At 36.4% G+C, this 25608-nt stretch overlaps 1 protein-coding gene across 11 annotated transcripts in view; it reads left to right on the top strand.

Moving 5' to 3' along the window:
* Nucleotides 1-25608, top strand: part of LOC128688568 (uncharacterized) — a 120147-nt gene that overhangs the window by 10790 nt on the left and 83749 nt on the right. For 10 of the 11 annotated variants that reach the window (XR_011391967.1, XR_011391966.1, XM_070084697.1 and 7 more), the window contains 5 exons: nt 6517-6663; nt 7296-7911; nt 18820-18986; nt 19614-19715; nt 22575-22793. Coding sequence is in view for 9 of the 11 variants with exons in the window: in XM_070084697.1 (XP_069940798.1) it covers nt 6517-6663; nt 7296-7911; nt 18820-18986; nt 19614-19715; nt 22575-22793 (1251 nt within the window). In the remaining 2 variants the exon portion in view is untranslated. The remainder of the gene's footprint in view (nt 1-6516; nt 6664-7295; nt 7912-18819; nt 18987-19613; nt 19716-22574; nt 22794-25608) is intronic. The other variant, XM_070084695.1, reaches the window with a different exon arrangement.

The raw sequence follows: 25608 nt of genomic DNA, 5'->3' as shown, positions 1-25608 counted from the left end.
TCACGAACTTCCCCCACACTCACAACTGGCTCTTCCTCACTCCTACAAGATGTTATTCCTCCTTGCCCTATACACGAAATCACAGCTTCCCTATCTTCATCAACATTTAACAATTCCTCAAAATATTCCCTCCATCTTCCCAATACCTCTAACTCTCCATTTAATAACTCTCCTCTCCTATTTTTAACTGACAAATCCATTTGTTCTCTAGGCTTCCTTAACTTGTTAATCTCACTCCAAAACTTTTTCTTATTTTCAACAAAATTTGTTGATAACAGCTCACCCACTCTCTCATTTGCTCTCTTTTTACATTGCTTCACCACTCTCTTAACCTCTCTCTTTTTCTCCATATACTCTTCCCTCCTTGCATCACTTCTACTTTGTAAAAACTTCTCATATGCTAACTTTTTCTCCCTTACTACTCTCTTTACATCATCATTCCACCAATCGCTCCTCTTCCCTCCTGCACCCACTTTCCTGTAACCACAAACTTCTGCTGAACACTCTAACACTACATTTTTAAACCTACCCCATTCCTCTTCGACCCCATTGCCTATGCTCTCATTAGCCCATCTATCCTCCAATAGCTGTTTATATCTTACCCTAACTGCCTCCTCTTTTAGTTTATAAACCTTCACCTCTCTCTTCCCTGATGCTTCTATTCTCCTTGTATCCCATCTACCTTTTACTCTCAGTGTAGCTACAACTAGAAAGTGATCTGATATATCTGTGGCCCCTCTATAAACATGTATATCCTGAAGTCTACTCAACAGTCTTTTATCTACCAATACATAATCCAACAAACTACTGTCATTTCGCCCTACATCATATCGTGTATACTTATTTATCCTCTTTTTCTTAAAATATGTATTACCTATAACTAAACCCCTTTCTATACAAAGTTCAATCAAAGGGCTCCCATTATAATTTACACCTGGCACCCCAAACTTACCTACCACACCCTCTCTAAAAGTTTCTCCTACTTTAGCATTCAGGTCCCCTACCACAATTACTCTCTCACTTGGTTCAAAGGCTCCTATACATTCACTTAACATCTCCCAAAATCTCTCTCTCTCCTCTGCATTCCTCTCTTCTCCAGGTGCATACACGCTTATTATGACCCACTTCTCGCATCCAACCTTTACTTTAATCCACATAATTCTCGAATTTACACATTCATATTCTCTTTTCTCCTTCCATAACTGATCATTTAACATTACTGCTACCCCTTCCTTTGCTCTAACTCTCTCAGATACTCCAGATTTAATCCCATTTATTTCACCCCACTGAAACTCTCCTACCCCCTTCAGCTTTGTTTCGCTTAGAGCCAGGACATCTAACTTCTTTTCATTCATAACATCAGCAATCATCTGTTTCTTGTCATCCGCACTACATCCACGCACATTTAAAAAACCCAGTTTTATAAAGTTTTTCTTCTTCTCTTTTTTAGTAAATGTATACAGGAGAAGGGGTTACTAGCCCATTGCTCCCGGCATTTTAGTCGCCTCATACGACACGCATGGCTTACGGAGGAAAGATTCTTTTCCACTTCCCCATGGACAATATATAATATATATATATATATATAATATATATATATATATATATATATGTATATATGTATATATATATATATATATATATATATATATATATATATATATATATATATATATATATAGTGGGACCCATAGCCTCAGAGAAGTGGATAAAAAAGCTTCAAGGAAGAATATTTGGATTTCTTCCTGAAGCCGCTTCAATATTCCACTCCCCCTATAAAACCCATCTTTTTATATTTTTTTTTACCAATAGGAATATTTTATTACATAATATGGTACAGAAGATTTAAGAGATACATTGTTGATATAAAGGTGACATATACAGTACATGCTGTTATGTGTGTATCTCCGATTATAAGGCGAAAATCTCATCCAGCTCCTCAGAGCTGGGGCGTGTGCCAAAAATACAGCAGGCATTACCCCTTGGAACAAACGCACTGAGCCGCTGGAACAGAAAACTAGCTGCCCTGGGATCTCTAGTTACCCTGATGAGTCTTTTTCCCAGCTCCTTAAGGAATTTAGATGCATTCTTTCCCCATGAGCCAAGGGTCTCTGAGCTTAAGGGAACAAACATGTAATGATGGGAAAAGTCACCATATTTTCTAGACTTTTGGGACTCCCTGAAGTTGGCAGTTGCTCCTCCTTTTCCTCCCTTCGATGTATTGGAGATAGGTATCAGCTAAGGTAGATGCACATGTATATATATATAAATACATATATATATATATATATATATATATATATATATATATATATATATATATATATATATATATATATATATACATATATATATATATATACATATATATATATATATATATATATATATATATATATATATATATATATATATATATATATATATATATATATATATATATATATATATATATATATATATATATATATATATATATATATATATATATATATATATATATATATATATATATTTTGTTATCACACTGGCCGATTCCCACCAAGGCAGGGTGGCCCGAAAAAGAAACACTTTCACCATCATTCACTCCATCACTGTCTTGCCAGAAGGGTGCTTTACACTACAGTTTTTAAACTGCAACATTAACATATATATATATATATATATATATATATATATATATATATATATATATATATATATATATATATATATATATATATATATATATATATATATATATATATATATATATATATATATATAATTACATTTCGTCCGATCATGGATGATTGTTAACTGGCTGATAATAAAATTGGTACACCTTATCTGATAGTAGAATTCTTTTTTCTTTTGTCTGATAATGGACTCACGTTATCTTGTGAGGTAGTTGTACCAACAACGGTGAGAGAAACTTGTAAGTGCTTAAAGGTACTTCCAAACTTAAAGTTAAGAGTGTCTGGTAGTGGGACATACGCTAAACTGCCTGTTAACGGTATATTTTACACAATATAACAGAGCGTCGTTGCCTGTTTTTGGTGTCGAATAACAGATTTATGGAGCAAGCTTTATAATGTGGCTGATTTAAAAATCTAAAGAAAAACAAAGATTAAAAGGATACAAGGTGGTGTTGTGTGAAGCAACACGTCAACCAGTCACTCATTCCATGAAGATTACAATAACAACAGCTGAAGGACGAGAAAAAACAAAGGTAGTAAAACAAACTAAGCGGGTTTAGTGTTGGTTGCTTGGTTTAGAATTCAACCTGGAACGTATTTGTTGCTACTGCGCACCTGCTAGTCTAGTATATAAATAAAAAAACTCTAAGCTAACTTGCACAAAAGTTTGAGCAAAGTTATATTTTTACTTCTTCAATAGTTAGCTCTTCCAAGGTTGAAAAAAAAGAAAATTACTTTCTCGCCCATGTTTTTATAAGCCAGGTTCAATTTAAACATCGTGGCGGCCATGAATCGTGGAGTACAAAGACTGCATCCGAAAAGGACAAAACAAATGGGCAATGTTTGTATAACAAATCCCAGACAGTGTTGAAAGACTGCAGGCAATTCATTACACGAGCCGTCAATACTCTCATCCAAACAGCTACACAAAGCAATCCAAACTAAAGCCTTCTCCATTTCCATACTGTACTTAGGCAAACACCATCGTTAACCACCCTTCAGTTCTTGTAATGTATACAGGATCACACATACACGCATACACATACACACACACACACACACACACACACACACACACACACACACACACACACACACACACACACACACACACACACACACAGGAGCTCGGACTCGGGGCCAGGAGCTCGGACTCGACCCCCGCAACCTCAACTAGGTGAGTACACACACACACACACACACACACACATACACACACACACACATACACACACACACACATACACACACATACACACACACACACACACACACACACACACACACACACACACACACATACACACACACACACACACACACACACACACACACACACACACACACACACACACACACACACACACACACACACACACACACACACACACACACACACAAACACAAACACACATGAAGAGTTATGATAAAGCTCTTGGAGCAGGAAGAGTGACCTAGTAGCTCCTGGTGGGGCCAGGAGCTGTGAATTGACACCTGCAACCACAACTAAGTGAGTACAACTAGGTGAACACACACACACACACACACACACACACACACACACACACACACACACACACACACAGGGGCCAGGAGCTGTGACTCGACCCCTGCAACCACAAATAGGTGAGTACAAATAGGTGAGTACACACACACACACACACACACAAATGGAAGCTGAAGACTCAGATGAGTCATAGAGTTGACAGGGAGTGGAATAGTCTGGAAAGTGACGTAGTGGAGGCAGGAACCATACATAGCTTTAAGACGAGGTTTGATAAAGCTCATGGAGCAGAGAGAGAAGAGACGGGGCCATGAGCCATGAGCCATAACTTGATCCCTGCAGCCACAAATATGTGAGCACACACACATACACACACCGTACTAGTTTCAGTCCCATGAACTTATGCCATTGTCTAAATAGTACAAGATACGTATAGCTGATATTATAAGAATGGATCTTTCAGTAACATTTTTAACCCAGAGGTTAAATTCAGGGAAAGCATTAAACGCTTTAGGGTCATGAAGCAGTTGTGGTGGCGTGGGTGGGTATTAATTAGGTTCGATCCGAGAGAGTGGGAGGGAAAGGCACCTTAAACTCCTTTGCTCTAAAACACTTGACCAGCATCATGACATCTCAGCTGATGGATGCGCCTTTCACTCAACAGACTGAAGTCGTTTTTTTTCTTCGTGCATGTTGGCTTCAGCTTGTCTCAAATGTGTTGCAAACATCATTATTTTCTTATATCGTTGCATAAAGCAATCTCTTCTTTTCCTTTTTTTCTTATTATCATACAGACATCTGCAAATGTATTCATATCTACGATGAAATGTAATTTTACAAATTAAAACTTTGTTTAACAAAATAAAAATGCAGATCAATAGATGTATTACTATTAACATTACATGTACTGATATATATATATATATATATATATATATATATATATATATATATATATATATATATATATATATATATATATATATATATATATATATATATATATATACACATATATATATATATATATATATATATATATATATATATATATATACACACACATATATGTATATACACACACATATATATATATATATACACACACATATATATGTATATGTCGTGCCGAATAGGCAGAACTTTCGATCTTGGCTTAAATAGCAACGCTCATCTTGCCATATAGGACAAGCGAAAATTTATGTATGCAATAATTTCGCCAAAATAATTCTGAACATAACGAAAAATATATATTTCACTGTGTTTGTTTAGTATTAAATTATTGTAAACAAATCTAAAATATATTTAGTTGGGTTAGGCCAAAATAAATTGTTCTTGTTATAATAAGGTTAGGTAAGTTTTCTAAGATTCTTTTGGTGCAAAATTAAAAAATTTTACATTAACATTAATGAAAAAAATATATCTTTAAACGTATAAGAGAAAATTTTCAATGAATTCTTGGTATCTGCCCAGTTTTACGTATTCGGTATGACATATATATATATATATATATATATATATATATATATATATATATATATATATATATATATATATATATATATATATATATATATATATATATATATATATATATATATATATATATATATATATATATATATATATATATATATATATATATATATATATATATATATATATATATATATATATATATATATATATATATATATATATATATATATATATATACAAACTACGAATTATCTGCATAATAATCACATCACATCATGTATTGTGGACAAACATTCCTTCAGAGTTTCAGAACCTTTGAGCCAGCTACTAAAGAGCCAGTTATATGTTGGTAATGCAATGAAGAACGTTTTCTGTAAAATCTTTACGGTGTAGGGACATCGCATGACACTGAATGATACACTTGCTCTTTCCAAGCATCTTGAATCTTATGTTACATAAACGGACACAAGTGCTACTTACGCAAAATTTTACTGTGGTAACTTTTCGCTCACCAGGAACTTTGTCAAGCCGTAACAAGCACATGTTGTATTTAATTCTACTAACATTATTACATTTAAAATCTTACGTTTCTGTATATTTTTTGTAATGTCGAACTCTTCTAGTCGATACAAGCTCACATTCTTCGTTAAAATGGCATATTAACTACACATTTGAGTGCGGAAGCACGACGTTTCACTCAGTGCAGAGCTGTGAAGCTCTATACAGATATGCTTGATATACACCCTGTGTCTGTCACCACATTCCATGTTCTTATTTACACTAATAAAATATCAGGTCATTCATACAACTCGTGTAAATTATGAAGTAACACACTTCTCATGACTTTCCGATCAGGACGTGTGCTCTGAGCATGCGTCTCGCCTGGCCTTCTGGTGCGTCACCTGCGAAGTAGCAGCATGTGGCGAGTGTTTGTTCGAGGAGCACCCAAGACCTGACCACCACCTCGTCAAAATCCAGGATCAGCTCGTCCGCCTACAGGAGGTATATACAATTTCTTGTCAGTTTCTCACCAAGAAATTAGTTGTTGAAATCGTGTGATTGTTCTTTTGGTGGAGATTTGATTATTGGGAAATGTTTGTTGTATATAAATATAAATAAATGAGAAAGTAATGCAGGTAATTACCAATTACCTCAGCTCATTTTGAAAGAATACTACCCCCCTCCCCAGGATGAGACTCACTGCAATCGACTAATACCCAGGTACCTACTTACTTCCAGATGAAAAGGAACAACATGGGTAAAGAAACATATCTAATGTTGTCTTCCATGTCGGGGATCCAACCCCAGGCACTCAGTATGGTAGCTGAATTTGCTACCTGCCGAATCACGGGACACACACACACACACACACACACACACACACACACTTGGAAATTTATTTAGTTTAATTTAAGAAAGAACTATGGATAGATATAAAAATCTTTGAAGTAACATGTATGTTTATAAACCAAATTAATGCCTGATGAGATGTGTCTTCTGAGACGCACGTACATAAATATGCATTAATTGAAAAGGAATGAGACAATACTGGAATACTTGTACGGGAATACAATATCCATCAACTGTTCGATGAACTGCTACATGTTCCTTTAAAATTTTCCTTGCATTGCCAGATGGTTAAGATTAGATCGTCGCGCGTTACCACCCAACTAGAGATTGCTGCTGAAGAGAATGTCCACCTACTGATGGTGACGTTCGTTAACTTGGTGGAAAATCTGAGACAACGACGTATCATCGAGGGTCTCTTGAAGCAGGCACGGGTGGTTCGAACTTGTGCCAGTGACGTCAATGATCTAACCAGTTTCAATGTCGTCAATAAAGCCATAATGGTCCTCCAAAGGGAGTTCGAAAAGGCTCAGATTACTACTCCAACCCAGGTGTCAGTATCTGTCCCCTTGTCAAAATCCACGGTAAGCTCCAGCAGCAACACCGCAACCTCCACCAAACTGCAAGATCCGTCAGATGAGAAAACACAAGAGGTGATTAGCTTGCAGACCACGCCCAGTTCTGGAGGCAGCCCCATACCTCACACTCCAGAGGTCACAGACACACCCAAACCTCTTGTCATGCCCTCGAGAAATGCCGAGACCAGGACTGCCTCCGCCATACTTAAACCGTGTGTACTTCCCAAGCCGGTAAGCAACACTCCCCAGTCACCCAAGGTGTCCCATACAGCCTATAACACCACTACTCATCCCAGCAAAATGACAGCGCGCTCACCTCACACAAGTATGTAGTCATTTATTTTATATTAATTTTAACAGGTAAAGCTAAGCTGTATGTTTCGTTTTAAAGAAATATTGCTAATTTTAAGGCACTGCATTAATGCATTGAGAAAAGAAGCGTTTAATTTATCACAGATTTTCAACGTCGAATACATAATTCATGTAAAGAGAGAGAGAGAGAGAGAGAGAGAGAGAGAGAGAGAGAGAGAGAGAGAGAGAGAGAGAGAGAGAGAGAGAGAGAGAGAGAGAGAGAGAGAGAGAGAGAGAGAGAGAAAATTATACGTCTGTGTATAATCATCTACTTTTAATTGCAGGAACAGAACAATGAAGGTTGTCTTGTCTTCATAAATATTATTTGCATTCGAACTTCATCCTTGAGAATACAATCCACAACAGTCAACTAACACACAGGTACTTGTTTACTGCTCTCTGAAGAGGAGCAGCAAGAAATTCTAAGATTTACAAAGCGTTGTGACCTATAAGATAATTAATTTGACACAAATACACATCAGTGCTGAAAAACCAAAACATGACGAGGGTAAATACCATTAAAGCTGTTTTTAATCGGTAAATTCAGACTTCTAATGAATTTTCTCCGAGGTCCCTACAAGTATCACAGATCTTGGCGATTATAAAAATCACAGCTTAAGCAAAAAGATTGAAGAAATATGCAAAGAGTTTTAACTCTTTGCCCTGTCTAAAGCTCTATAACATGTTACTCGCCTGTAGGGCCCAATTTTCCTGACATTTTCCAAGGACAAATTGGTGCATGGGATCATAAAATCCACCGAGAGGGTAACGTTTGTGATAGAGTGAACTCGAAACAGCAGAGTATACCTCAGTTTGGCCGGAAATTGAGCCTGGTTATTTTTAATTGTGTACCGACTGTTCTAATCACTGAGAAACAGTGATTCATCTGTGGGCTTACTCGCCTATGCACTTTAGGGGGAGGAATGATTTCCTGGAAAAAATCGAAAATTTTTGGAAAGAATGTTTTCTGCCCGACAAATAGTGCATAATTCTTGTAACATGTTGATGCAATCAGATTGTTTCTGTCATATTTCTAAGTATCTTTATCCAAAAATTTACCTTTTTTTTGTTCTTGCTGTCATCAGGAGGATATGATGCCAATTCGTCGTTTTTTTTAACAACTGTTGTGGCTTATTCTGTGTCTTTCAGGGCTCTGCTATATTTACCCTTTAGTCCATGTATTCAGTTGGCCTTCACTGCATCCCTTCTAAATGTATTTCTTCTAAATGTATTACTTAGTGTCCCATTATTCTGTTTCCTCTCGTCTTAAATAGTAAGTCTTCCATCAGCTTTGTCTAGGTCTCTGGGTACTGTACATGTGTTCACTTGTCATTCTTGTTTTCTAGATATGTAAAATCTAGCTCTCTTCACCTATGTTCGTATCCCAGGTCTCGTAGTTCTGGAATCAGCCTCATAGCAGATTTCCGACCTTTCTCAGTTTACTTGGTATCCCTGGTGAGATGAGGGTTTTATACTTACTCTGCGTATCCCGGTGCTGTATTACGTATGACATGTACATTGCTAATGTTGGCTAATTGTTCAGGTTCTCGTGTTTGTGAGAAGGGGATCCATAGACACATCCACCGCCCACTTTCTAGCTGCCTTTCCACAATAAAATATAATTTGCTTTCCGATAGTGACTCCACAAACCTCGGTATCTCCTCCAAACTTTAAAACTGCAGACGGTGTACCTCCCAACCTCCCAGAATTTAGTGTCTAAAGTCGGCTTTTTGGAATTCCTTCATAGACATCTCCACGCTCACACTTCAAATAATGATGATGATGATGATGATGATGATGATGATGATGATGATGATGATGATGATGATGATGATGATGATGATGATGATAATAATAATAATAATAATAATAATAATAATAATAATAATAATAATAATAATAATAATAATAATAATAATAATAATAATCTTTGTTTTTACAAGTAAATGTGCAACTTATACAGACCATAGCTAACATCAGTGGCATACTGTATAAAAAGCCCCTTGTTATGCAGCGAATTTCAGGCAAATTAGGTAAATTTTGTCCCCAGGATGAGACCCACACCAATCGTCTCACACCTAGGTATCTGATTACTGCTAGGTGTACAGGGGCTGGAGATCTGGAGTTTATCTGGAGAGAGTTCCGGGGGTCAACGCCCCCGCGGCCCGGTCTGTGACCAGGCCTCCTTAGGTCAGTGTCCCAGGATGCGACCCACACCAGTCGACTAACACCCAGGTACCCATTTTACTGATGGGGAACATAGACAACAGGTTGAAAGAAACACGCCCAATGTTTCTACTCTGGCTGGGAATCGAACCCAGGCCCTCACCGTGTGAAGCGAGAGCGTTAACCACCAAGCCACCAGAGCTCTGATGTTTCCACCCGTACCGGGGATCGAACCACAGACTTCAGTGTGTGAGCTGAACGTGTTAGCAACCAAGCACCTAAAATCCCAAGGACTAAACGATTGTCTTCATTTCGATTTAACGCGCTCACATGTGCTTGTAGGATGTTACAATGCGCTTGAAGGAAGTTCCCTCCCTTACACACTCCTTGCACTATTTCTTTTCTATATGATCACACCATCTATCCATAAAAAAAAAAGAGATTTCATAGTCTGAGCGAAAGTGATTAGCGTAACAGGTGAAAATTCTTCTCATCTCTTATTCTTCATTAGTGAATAGTTTGTAGTTTCTCCTAGCTAGCGTTACTAATTAACTTTGTCACATCACACTAACTTTGCGGTTACAGGTAGAATATATGACTATTAAATGAGATTGAGCAAAATACTGAACATAAAAAAAAATGCTGTGAGATCTGAGGACTGATCCTGTGACGTTACTACTGACAGTCATTAAAGTAAATTTTCTAGTAGGGTAAATTTAATCTTACGAACTTATTAAAGCTTTACAAAATGATGAAGCGAGAGAGAGGCATGAACTAAGTGCATAGTCCTGGGCTGGAAGGACGTTCTCAGTTATGTGTCTTAGCAGAGACTTGCCTGCAAACTAGAGCAGGCAGGGGTGGAAGACGAGGGACTTAAGTGGGTCAGGGAAACTACTGAGGAACAAGCAAACCGACTGTGAAATGGAAAGCATCAGGATGAGCAAAAGTGACTAGCGGGTATCCTCAAGGCTCAGTCCTACAATCCATAACGACCTTCTGAGGGAACTGACTCCTACGTAGCAGCTTTTGCAGATCACATGAAGATAATTTGAAAATAAAGATAACATGAATTCATTAGACAATACCCTCCCCCCCCCCCTTCCTTCCTGAATTAACTACATACAATTTCAGTAACACGGGATATTTTAAACAAGTTTTTTTAAAACGAATATTCAGAATTATAGAAATAATATGCACCACAACTCAACATTAAATTAATGGTATACAATTCGGACAAGTAAATGAATAGGTCTGTGCCAGCTACTGACACCCGTCTACACGCATAATTTTAAGGAGCGGTAGTGGTTTATTTGTCAGGAAACAACACAGTGTCTCCTTACACAGGTATTAATCAGATAATGACTCGTTCAGTGGCTATACATCCGCTATCCTATCTCAGCTACGGTTTATACCTCATTAAAAACAAGGATCACTACTCGGTAGTAGTAGTCCTGCGAAAACCTGATATCTTTACTATTATCCTAAAGGCAGGAATATCTACCTGCACCAAGAGCCAATGATAGGTATAGCTTATGTTCCTTCTAAAACATCTGTTCTCTGTATATCTTGGTTAACAAGGCGTTGCACTGGTAATTTTAAACCTCCAGATCACTGGTTCAGATTCTGGCATTTCATCTGAATACACACACACACGCACACACACACACACACACACACACACACACACACACACACACACACACACACACACACACACACACACAAACTGATGTTTGGTAGCATGGTGACCGAGTGGATAAAGGCGTCGAGAAATAAGTGTCCCGGAGGCTTAGTAAATGTCAGGGGCTCGATTCCCAGTCAGTCGCAGCATTTGCTTAAAACTACTATATATATCGTGCCAAATAGGTAAAACTGGCCAATTAGGAAGAATTCATTTAAAATTAAAATATATATTTTTCATTTATGTTAATGTAAAATTTAATAATTTTGTACCATAAAGAAAATAGAAAACTTACTTAATCTAATTATAACAAGCACAATTTAAATTAGAGTAATCCAACTAAATATATTTTAGATAAGTTTACAAGAATTTAATAATAAACAAACACATTGAAATATATTTTTTTCGCTATGTTCAGAATGATTTTTGAGAAATTACTGCACACAAATTTTCGCTTGCCTTATTCGGCAAGAAGAGCGTTGCTATTTAAGCTAAAATCGCAAGTTTTACCTATTCGGCACTATATATATATATATATAAATATATATATATATATATATATATATATATATATATATATATATATATATATATATATATATATATATATATATATATATATAAATGAAAGATGAGTGAATCATAGAATTGATGAGGGGAAAAGGGTGAGTGGTGCACTTAGGAGTCTGTGGAGACAAAGAACTTTGTCCTTGGAGGCAAAGGGAAGGGGAAGTATGAGAGTATAGTTTTACCAACGCTCTTATATGGGTGTAAGCATGGGTGATGAATGTTGCAGCGAGGAGAAGGCTGGAGGCAGTGGAGATGTCATGTCTGAGGGCAATGTGGTGTGAATATAATGCAGAGAATTGTAGTTTGGAAGTTAGGAGGTGGTGCGGGATTACCAAAACTGTTGTCCAGAGGGCTGAGGAGGGGTTGTTGAGGTGGTTCGGACATGTGGAGAGAATGGAGCGAAACAGAATAACTTCAAGAGTGTATCAGTCTGTAGTGGAAGGAAGGCGGGTAGGGGTCGGCCTAGGAAAGGTTGGAGGAGGTAAAGGAGGTTTGTGGTGAGGAGGGGCTTGGACTTCCAGCAGGCATGCGTGAGCGTGTTTGATAGGAGGAATGGAGACAAATGGTTTTTAATACTTGACGTGCTGTTGGAGTGGAGCAGAGTAACATTTATGAAGGGGTTCAGGGAAACGGCAGGCCGGACTTGAGTCCTGGAGATGGGAAGTACAGTGCCTGCACTCTGGAAGGAGGGTGTTAATGTTGCAGTTTAAAAACTGTAGTGTAAAGCACCCTTCTGGCAAGACAGTGATGGAGTGAATGATGGTGAAAGTTTTTCTTTTTCGGGCCACCCTGCCTTGGTGGGAATCGGCCAGTGTGCTAATAAAATAAATATAAATATAAATATATATATATGTCGTGCCGAATAGGCAGAACTTGCGATTTTGGCTTAAATAGCAACGCTCATCTTGCCATATAAGACGAGTGAAAATTTGTGTATGCAATAATTTCGCCAAAATCATTCTGAACCTAACGAAAAAAATCTATTTCACTGTGTTTGTTTAGTATTAAATTACTGTAAATGTATCTAAAATATATTTAGTTGGGTTAGGCTGAAATAAATTTTTCTTGTTATAATAAGGTTAGATAAGTTTTCTAAGATTCTTTTGGTGCAAAATTATAAATTTTTACATTATCATTAATGAAAAATATATATCTTTAAACGTATAAGGGAAAATTTTAGAAAGGACTTAATTTTAAATGAGTTCTTGCTAATTCACCAGTTTTACATATTCGGCACGATATATATATATATATATATATATATATATATATATATATATATATATATATATATATATATATATATATATATATATATATATTGAAAAAATATCTTTGAGAACCACCCGTTCAGTTAGTACATGATCATTACAGGGTAATCTGGACCCTAAAAGCTAAAATGGACTAGGACCTGCAGGTATCTAATGCCCAACATTCTCCTTCCTCCTTTCCTCTATTCTTCCACATTTTCCTCTCCTCTCGTCTTCCGTCTCCCCATTCTCTCTCCCCCTTCTCTCTCTCTCTCTCTCTCTCTCTCTCTCTCTCTCTCTCTCTCTCTCTCTCTCTCTCTCTCTCTCTCTCTCTCTCTCTCTCTCTCTCTCTCTCTCTCTCTCTCTCTCTCTCTCTCTCTCTCTCTCTCTCTCTCTCTCTTTCTCGTCCCTACATACAGCCTCCCCCCCCCCAAAGCCTCCCAGCTGTCAAGATTTCACTATAAGTCGACTCGCATAATTACTAGTCATTATTTACTTGTCGTAGAGATGATAACTGGCTCCTTGTGGCCAGTTGTGAATTATTTTCTGAACCCTCTTGTAGTCTCTTTGTAAACTTGCTGTATTTTGAATTTTGAGAATAATGAACGAGTGGATAATCATGGGAGGTGCATGCTATTAATGGTAAGTAAACTTGATTTAATTATATACTTAGGCAAATTTGACAAACAGAAATTCTTTATAAATATTTATATTTATTATACCTAATTAATAGTGATAATAATAATTATAATAATCATTATAATAATAATAATAATAATAATAATAATAATAATAATAATAATAATAATAATAATAATAATAATAATAATAATAATAATAAAAATATTATTATTATTATTATTATTATTATCAATAATAATAATAATAATAATAATAATAATAATAATAATAATAATAATAATTATAATAATAATAATAATAATAATAATAATAATAATATAATAATAATAATAATAATAATAATAATAATAATAATAATAAAAATATTATTATTATTATTATTAATATAATAATAATAATAATAATAATAATAATATTAATAATAATAATAATAATAATAATAATAATAATAATAATAATAATAATAATAATAATAATAATATAATAATAATAATAATAATAATAATAATAATAATAATAATAATTAAAGGACCCTTGTATACAACATTACAGGTCAGCTTCCTCATTATTTAGCAATGAAAGTCCAGGATTTAACTTGTCCAGCTCGTACTTTGAAAAAAAAAAATAATGTTTTTGTCTTATTGGCTATAATCAAAGTTTATCTCATTTTTAAATCCCTCCCATAATTAATGATTCCAAGATACGACTGTTGATGCCTCAAGTGCAGAATAGCAATATACAACAGTATTAAATTTATTTACCGACAATTACTAGTAAAATTTTAATGTAAATGCTGAGTTATTCCTCTTGATGTGTAATATTCTTCCTTGTCCTATACACGAAATCACATCTTCCCTATCTTTATCAGCATTTAACAATTCTTCAAAATATTCCCTCTATCTTCCCGATACCTCTAACTCTACATTTAATAACTCTCCTCTTCTATTTTTAGCAATCATATCCATTTGTTCTCTAGGCTTCCTCAACTTATTATTCTCGCTACAAAACTTTTTCTTATTTTCAACAAAATTTGTTGATAACATCTCACCCACTTTCTCATTTGCTCTCTTTTTACATTGCTTCACCACTCTCTTACCTCTCTTTTCCTCTCCATATGCACCGCCTTCCTTGTATCACTTCTACTTTGTAAAAACATCTCATATGCTAACTTTTTCTCTCTTACCACTCTCTTTACATCATCATACTACCAATCACTCCTCTTCCCTCCCTCCCCCACTTTCCTATAACCACAAACTTCTGTTGAACACTCTAAGACTACATTTTTAAACTTACCCCATACATCTTCAACCCCATTGCTTATACTCTCACTAGCCCACCTATCCTCCAATAGTTTATATATTACCTTAACTGCCTCCTCTTTTAGTTTATAAACCTTCACCTCTCTCTTACTTGTTGCTCCTATTTTCCGTGTATCCCACCTACCTTTTACTCTCACTGTAGCTACAACTAAAAAGTGATCTGATATATCTGTGGCCTTTCTATAAACATGTACATCTTGAAGTTTACCCAACTGTCTTTTATCTACCAATACGTAGTCTAACAAACTACTGTTATTACGTCCTACATCATATCTTGTATACTTATTTATCCTCTTTTTCTTAAAATATGTATTACCTATAACCAAACCCCTTTCTATACGAAGTTCAATCAAAGGGCTCAATTATCATTTACACCTGGCACCCAGAACTTACCTACCACACCCTTTCCAAATGTTTCTCCTACTTTAGTATTAAGGTCCCTTACCACAGTTACTCTCTCACTAGGTTCAAAAGTTCCTACACACTCAACATCTCCCTAAATCTCTCTCTTTCCTCTACACTCCTCTCTTCTCCAGGTGCATTCACACATATTTTTACTATTATCATTATTATATATACATATATATATATATATATATATATATATATATATATATATATATATATATATATATATATATATATATATATATATATATATATATATATATATATATATATATATATATATATATATATATATATATATATATATATATATATATATATATATATATATATATACATATATATATATATATATATATATATATATATATATATATATATATATATATATATATATATATATATATATATATATATATATATATATATATATATATATATATATATATATATATATATGTATATGTCGTGCCGAATAGGCAGAATTTGCGATCTTGGCTTAAATAGCAACGCTCATCTTGCCATATAGGACAAGTGAAAATTTGTGTATGCAATAATTTCGCCAAAATCATTCTGAATCTAACGAAAAAAAATATATTTCACTGTGTTTGTTTAGTATTAAATTATTGTAAACAAATCTAAAATATATTTAGTTGGGTTAGGCTAAAATACATTGCTCTTGTTATAATAAGGTTAGGTAAGTTTTCTAAGATTCTTTTGGTGCAAAATTAAAAAAATTTACATTAACATTAATGAAAAAAATATATCTTTAAACGTATAAGAGAAAATTTTAGAAAGGACTTAATTTTATATGAGTTCTTGCTAATTGTCCGGTTTTAAATATTCGGCACGACATATATATATATATGTATATATATATATATATATATGTATATGTATATATATATGTATATATATATGTATATGTATATATATATATGTATATATATATATATATATATATATATATATATATATATATATATATATATATATATATATATATATATATATACAGATATACATACAAACCGTCCGTCTTCCACCGAGGTAAGGTGACCCTAAAGAGAAGAAACACTTTCAATCACTCCCTCCATCACCATTTTGCCAGAGAGGCGGGAATACTACAGTTCAAAACTGCTACTATCCCAAGCTATCCTTCAGAATATAAGTATATGCTTATAGTTAGAACTTGGGATAGAAATATCTACCCGTAGAGCATTTATACTGTTGCTAGCACTTCCTTAGGAGCTACATAATGTTGCAAAAATTAACTGGATTTGAAAATTCTCAGCGATAGACATGGAGAGTTGTCCACACCATTTTCGGTCTCAGAAAAACCAGTTAAAGCAATTACAAATAAGTAATCCTTTATGAAGTAGCCATTACACCGGGCAACACCTGTTTCAATCCACATTATAAAAACATGACCGTCGAATTCAAATCTGCACTTAGTTTTGCTCCATAATAAACCGTGAATGATTTCCCGAAGACACAACCTTCACGGAGGAGTGATGTCGGGGAATCCTGACGATCAGCTTGATGGTCGACTACTGCTGGACGCTGCTGCGGGAGAGACCTACTCAACACGAGAGAAAAAACTAAAAACTAAAACTAATGTGAATATGTTTATACGCCAATGTAGATTTCTATCATTTTTATTTTCCATATATATTAAGATTTTACGTTAGGAAAGTCCAGTTTTTGTCAATGCATGAACTACATTTAATATCTGTGCAGAATATAATAATTATGATTGTTCGTTAACAAATATTATGTGGCTCTCCAGCCTTAAATAGCCAAAATATTGACCATACGATTTCAGAAAAAAAATTACGTGATAGAGACTAAGGAATTTCAGGCTCGTGATCAACTCATCAAAGTGAGCTTAAAATAACTAATTAGGTGTCTATACTGAATTTAAATTTGCTTGTTAGTGTTTTATCATTATTATTATTATTATTATTATTATTATTATTATTATTATTATTATTATTATTATTATTATTATTATTATTATTATTATTATTATTATTATTATTATTCACTAAAATCATACCCTTATTGGGAGTAAAATTGACAATATCGTGACTGAATTATTTACTAAATAAGTTTAGTCTAATTTCTATCCATCGTGGACCATTGTGATGAGGTTGCGAGACGCACCCAAACTTCGTCTGGACGTTATCTCTGCAAGTTTATGTTATTTGTGAAGTAGACACCGTCATCAAGGGCTAATTCTTGATGATATTCTAGCAGTGTAAGACGCATTTGTGCTCTTGGCCCTCCGCAGTGCATTTTCACTGAGAGGCGTGTATCATTCCGTGTGTGTTTGTGTGTATATCTATCTATCTATCTATATATATATATATATATATATATATATATATATATATATATATATATATATATAGATAGATAGATAGATAGATAGATAGGTAGGTATATAGATAGATAGATGAATAGATTGATATATAGATAGATAGATATATCTTCTTTCAACAAACCGGCCGTATCCCACCGAGACAGGGTGACTGCAGCCGGCAGTCGATCAGCAGAATTGTGGCCTTATTGACTGGTCGATAGCCTTTACTGCATCCTGAGTATTCAGTCAAAGGGAATTGTTTGCAGAATTGAAGACAAGTCAATGAGCTTTATTACTACCTTCATAACCAGTCGATAGGCTTTACTGCAGTTTTACTGAGTAGTCGATAGATTTCTGCAGCCATAGTCGAATACCTTATCGCAGGCTCAATGATTAGCCAGTAGGCTATATTTCACTCATAATAACCACTCGATAGACTTTAAAATAGCAAACTAATTTTGTCATATTAATTATGCTATAGGTAATTCAGGGTTTTGGTCGTTAGAGATGGAGTCGCCGTGGTGGAGTAGTCAGCTGTGTGGAGCTTTCAATAACAACTGGACTACCAGCAGAATCACACTGGAACCTCGAGGCCTTCATGTTTATTCCCTGAAACAAATGAAGGAGAGATGTGACGTTTTTCTTAACGTGAGTACCGTCTTCAAGGTGTGTGAATGTCCTGGTCTCTCTGAGTTTGGTTAAGCCAGAGTTGCTGTTGTTTTGTCCCGTGTGTTCTTGCAGTTTTCTTTTTCCATACTTGAGTGATATGCTTTCAGTTTAATTTGAAGTCACTTTGAATTTTAGTCTCTGTTTGTCTGTTTGTCTGTCTGTCTGTCTGTCTGTCTCTGTCTCTGTCTCTCTCTCTTGTATCTACAAAATCATGTAAATAAATAAATATTTTGTTTAATATTTTTTTATCGGGAAACTCTGACACACACACACACACACACACACACACAAAGTGATCTTCCTTGTCCTAGCAGGTATTTCAGATGCATTATTGTCTCTGATCTCTCTTTCCACTGGAGTTGTTTGTCAAACGTCATCCCCATTTACCTTGCATGCCCTAGTAGATGTCTGACACATATGTCCTCTTGAACTTCCCTTGATGGGAAGTCCCTTGATGTTGCAAGGTTCTTGTGCCAATAAAGAGGAGTTACCCCTTCCCTTGCGTCATTCCAGCTCTCCTCCCACTCTGACAATGCAAGAACCCTTCGCGCCCTAGCACTTCCTCGTGATTATAATGCTAATTTCCTTGACCTTTTCTGCTAGCAGTTGTCTGTGGTGTTAGCCTTGGCGCCGCTGGATGCCCCTGTGGTGTTCCTGGACCTGGAGGACAACTCTCGTCCCCTGGGGCGCGTCTACATTACCCTGCAGGTGTGTTACATCTTGGTTCCTGCATGTTGGCGAAAGAGTGAATCGGGGTCTTGGTGCAAGGGATTATATATGCTTTTCCCTTTTGCTTTCCTCACCTATGACTTTCTTACACTCGCCGGATGCTATATGATCTACCCTTATGGGTTTTGCACTATCCCGTATAATATAATAATTATGTTGTTGGTTTGGTAATCAATTTGTTAACCCAGCCGGTGGAATCAAAACTTAAGATGCAGAAACATTACCGAGGACAAGAGTGAAGCAGAGATATGGCGCAGAATAAGCTTTCATAGGGACACCTTTTTGCTCTGTATAGAGGTTGATAAAGTTATGACTTAATAAAGTTCTAAACTTAGCAAGACTTTGTCACATTAAACGTATATTCAGCAACGTTTTTCTTTTTCAGAAAAACGTGCTTTGTTTCACTAGACAGAGAAAAGTGTTAAACAGCAGAAAACGTTTTCCAGATAATTAAGATTACTAAGTCACACGTAAAGCGTATGTCTGTTTTATGTAAATACCTGAAGGTTTAAGGACAGAGCAATATATTCACTAGTCTGACCAGCACCTTCAAGCATGGCGCCTTGATGCCCCTGAGGGGTTACTGATCCATGTAATTAGAGCTACTCGCCCCTCGGATTACGTTCCGCTTCCCAGGCGTTTTATAAGCCTTACGCGTTTAGAAGTTCCCCACGAATACAATAATGAACCACCGCCATCACAACTGTTCATCTGTATGACGTCATTGTGGGTGGGAGCCGCCATTAACATTAATGGCGCACAATAAATCACATCCATGGAAGAAAATCAAGATATTATGAATTTATTTTTTCCCCCGCTCGAATCCGCTCGTTAATTATCAAAATTGGGTACATATATAGTGGTTAACATGCTAATTAGCGAACGTGAACACTAAATGGCTCTTTGATGGCAGAAACCTGAATTTGTGTAAACAAATGGCCATATTACAGGTTTGAAGCTTAAATGCCCTTGTTTACATGCGCACACGCATCAGAGGAATTAACTTTATCAGGAGAGATAATGGTTCACGCGACTGATGGTTCTATCACCGTCACATAGTTGCACGCAGTTTTCAAGTACTATGTTCATTGATTTATTGCTTAATATTCCAGCACCAATAAGGTGTCCGCTGTTGCCTTATTCATTTCTAAGGTGTAGCCGAGAGGCACTTTCTCTTGATATTCGGATTTAATATATACCAAGATTTTTGTTTACATATCGGATATATACCGCATTTCCCTGGACCGGTACCATGGGCTTTCACTTCTAGCTGCAGCTGTAACAAATAACCAGGTCCACGTCGGACCGAAACGTCGTCGTAAGCTCCCCTCTCCTATGTGCTGGTTATTTGTGTATTGTTCCAGTCACGGTACTGTGCCTTTTCGTTATTTAAAAGTGTGTATTGATGCCGGTTCCTCAGCCTGAGGGACTGACCACTTCAAATGCTATTTATCCAAGTTTGAAGGACTGATTGCATCATCTTTACTTCACTATTACACTTTTTGCCTCTGTATTTAACTGAAGAAGCCTACCGTGTAGACGCAACGCTTCACCAATGAAGATAACAAACCGCTGCACATGTGTCAGCTTGTTGGTATTTTATGCCACTTCCCCATTTTGTCTTCTCTGGCCATCATGATCACTATTCATAAAGTGAAGTTCATCGTATATGTTATAACTCCTAATTATGTTCTTTAGTCTGACTATTGAGCAATGCGGAGAATCACCAGCAGGGCGCTCACCTGCTCTCCCCATCTTTGTCAAGCCGTTACAGCTCGACGAAGCTCCTGAAGAGTGAAACGTTGCCAAGTTAAATTTAATGTCACATTAGTTGCCCTTGTGTCCTTGTGTCGGTAATTCTTCCTCTGTTAATTTCCCCATCTAGAATCAAAGTGTGCCTTGATGCCGGGGTGAAGGGCTTTTGATTTAAAAGATTCGAGCTCTCTTCCCTTTCTTTGGGTCAAACCTGATTACCTATTCCCCAGGTGCTGTATGATCCTTATGAGGTTACCGCTTCACCTCGTCTATAATAATTAATAATAATAATAACATAATTTGAGTAATAATTAATAATAATAAAAACAACAATACTACTACTACTACTACTACTACTACTACTACTAATAATAATAATAATAATAATAATAATAATAATAATAATAATGATAATAATAAAATAATTTTGAAATATACTATTCAATATTTCATGATACGAATCAACAGAGCTTAGTTTTTCCTCGCCTGCATTCTCATTTCTGCAGACGTAATAATATTCTGTTTCTTTTCATGTTACGCCGACACTTGTTGCCCCTGTTTCTGTTGTTGCTGCTGTTGCTGTTGTTACTGCTGTTGCTGTTGCTGCTTCTGTTGTTTTTTCCATCATTTTCTCCTTTCCCGTTGCAGCTGCTATTCATGCTTTCCAATTCCAGTTCTTTTTTAGTGTTCAGATTTACTCCCTTCCAGTTCCAGTTCTTTTCTAATGAATGGTGGAAATCTGAACATTAGGAAAGAGCTGGAAGTGGATAGGAATAAATCTGGACATTAAAAAAGAATTAGAACTGGAAAGGAGTAAATGTGAATATTAGAATAGAGCTGGAATTGGAAAGGAGGAAATCTGAACTCCATACCTATCTGTTCTCTATTTAACATTTTCTCATTTATACCACCTCGCCTTCATTCCAGATTCATTGGCTCTGGGATCCTTGCCTTAGGGTTAACCTGCAGACGCAGTAGGCCTCATCTTGACTCTATCTGCAGATGCAGCGGTTCCTATCCTCACCTTAGCTATAACCTGCAGATCCCGTATTTCTGTGGTTCTCATTTTAACTTTATCTGCAGATTCAGCTGCGTCGTGCCCAGCAGTTCTTCTCGCTGTGCTTGGGTGACCGAGGGCCCTCCTACGTGGGGTCGTACTTCCACTCAGTGCTACGACGAGGGGGCTCGGGAGAGGGGCTGGCTGGAGGAGACTACGAGAGCAAAGCAGGCAAAGGTGGCGCCGCCATCGTGAGAGGCATCGACGGAACTGACGAAGTGGCCAAGCGCTGCGAGAGAGGCATGGTGAGTGTAGGAATGACAATGATCATATATAAGAAATATGTAATGGCAGCAGTAACAAGATAAACTTACACTGACACCACTGATTTCCAACCAGTTAGCCAGTATTGAACAGCTGTGACCCGCCTTAGGCCAGTGGCTATCAAATTCAACACATTAATTAAAACGTCAGTGCGTTGTTAGACAAGAATGACCTTGTGAAGCCATGCTGGGACTGACGATATTATGTTAATCATGGCAATTACAAATTGCGTCTGCTGCTTCTGAGTCATGTAATCTTAGCTGATACGATGATAATGCCAAGCTCGAGGCCTTTCACCATTTTTGTAAATAACTATCACCTTGGTTATTATCCACATCTGCAAGATATTTTTTTGATAAGATTTATGAAACAAAAGTCTAGCTAATGGTTTAGTAAGCTCCATTCAGTTCGTCAGGACCCGAAGACTTTTTCTGAATTTATTTCCTTGTAGGATGTTCTTACTGACTGTGTTCCTTCTAAATTTGTTTCGGGTAATGACCGTTAAAATATATCATATTTCCTTGTGTCAAGTTATGAATTATCTTCAAGTGGATCTGCTCTTCATCGAATCTTCGTCGTAAATACCTAAAAAAAAAAATTAGAGCTCGTCTTAGCTTTCCTTCAAGGTCTCTTGATCCAAAGAACGGCAGCGACACTTTCTTTCCCCTGATCCAACCTGATTACCTCCCATCCTCCAGCTGCTGTATCAACCTGCTGGTATTAGCGCTTCTCAAGAAATGAAATAATGGAGTCCCTGGTAATTTTTAAAAAAAAATCTCGTTTATCTTGTCTTGTTCATTATTATGTTAATGTTAATTTTAGCATATTGAGCCAATCGGTGTCTGTCTCCTGTTACCCAGGAGACGTAACTTCATGCCTTGTTGTCTAGAGTAATGAAGGGAGACGCACTTGTAGGAGAAATTTTTAATCGGGACAATATTTCGATCGATTTAGATATTAAATCATACAAAAGACACAAAATACTCTAATATACGTACACTTGATAGGGAAAGAAGATGCAAGGTGAGTGAGTGACGAGTCATGAGTCAGTGGAGCAACGAGAAAGGTATACCAGAATGTGATGCCATAGGTGCTATACGTAGGTTAGAACCTCTGAATCTCGACAACAAAGGTGCCATAGCTGGGTCCAGGCACTTAACGCTCCCTTGTAGGAGTTCATAGATTCGAACCTACAGCGTTACGCTAGGTATAGTGGAAAGTGTTAAGTAAGACACACGAGTAACATTTAGGTATCTTTATTTAAGAACATAAGAACATAAGAACGAAGGAACACTGCAGAAGGCCTACTGGCCCATGCGAGGCAGGTCCAAGTCTCCTACCGGCTTAAGCCAATGCACCCAACCTAGTCAGGTCAGGTCACATTGACTTAAGGGAGGAACACGGCAACCGACCTGGTAGCACAAGCTATCAGGTCTAACTCACACCCACCCACATCCACTCATGTATTTATCCAACCTATTTTTAAAGCTACACAACGTTCTGGCCTCTATAACTGTACTTGGGAGTTTGTTCCACTCATCCACAACTCTATTACCAAACCAGTACTTTCCTATATCCTTCCTGAATCTGAATTTTTCCAACTTAAAACCATTGCTGCGAGTCCTGTCTAGGCTAGATATTTTCAGCACACTATTTACATCCCCTTTATTTATTCCTGTCTTCCATTTATACACCTCAATCATATCCCCCCTAATTCTACGTCTTTCTAGAGAGTGCAGATTCAGGGCCCTTAGTCTATCCTCATAGGGAAGGTGTCTGATACATGGGATCAACTTTGTCATCCTCCTTTGTACATTTTCCAGAGAATTTATATCCATTCTGTAATAAGGTGACCAAAACTGTGCAGCATAATCTAAATGAGGCCTAACCAAGGATGTATAGAGTTGAAGAACAACCTGAGGACTCCTATTATTTATGCTTCTTGATATGAAGCCAAAGATTCTATTAGCTTTATTGCGAACACTTATGCACTGTTGTCTTGGTTTCAGATCACTGCTAACCAGAACTCCTAAATCTTTTTCGCAATCCGTAATATTAAGATCTACATTATTTAGTTTATATGTGGCATGGTTATTGTCCTGTCCAACATTTAGAACTTTGCATTTGTCTATATTAAACTGCATCTGCCACTTCTCCGACCACTGCATCAGTCTATTCAAATCTTCCTGGAGTGCTCGAATGTCCTCGTCAGAATGAATTCGACGGCCTATTTTGGTGTCATCGGCAAACTTGCCGATGTCGCTCTTTATGCCCTCATCTATGTCGTTTATGTAGATTGTGAACAGCAGGGGGCCCAACACTGACCCCTGTGGAACACCGCTCGTGACACTTCCCCACTCTGATTTCTCCCCATTTATGCAAACTCTCTGCTGCCTATTTGTCAACCATGCCTCTATCCAGGAAAAAATTTCTCCTCCTATTCCATGTGCTTTAATTTTCCTCAATAGTCTCTGATGTGGGACCCTGTCAAAAGCCTTACTGAAGTCCATATACACAATATCATATTCATTACCATGATCTACCTCCTCAAATACCTTAGTGAAAAAAGTTAATAAATTCGTAAGGCAGGAACGCCCCTTTGTAAAACCATGCTGAGATTCGTTGATTAATTTATGCTTTTCAAGGTGGCTACGAACTGCCTCGGCAATTATTGATTCCATAAATTTTCCCACTATGGAGGTTAGGCTTATTGGTCTATAGTTCGAAGCTAAGGACCTGTCACCTGTTTTGAAAATAGGTATCACATTTGCCATTTTCCACTTATCTGGCACCATG

This window comes from Cherax quadricarinatus, chromosome 13, assembly GCF_038502225.1.
Source record: "Cherax quadricarinatus isolate ZL_2023a chromosome 13, ASM3850222v1, whole genome shotgun sequence".
NCBI lineage: Eukaryota > Metazoa > Arthropoda > Malacostraca > Decapoda > Parastacidae > Cherax > Cherax quadricarinatus.
Note: the sequence above shows the minus strand (reverse complement) of the source record. Positions and strands in the feature narration are given on the sequence as shown.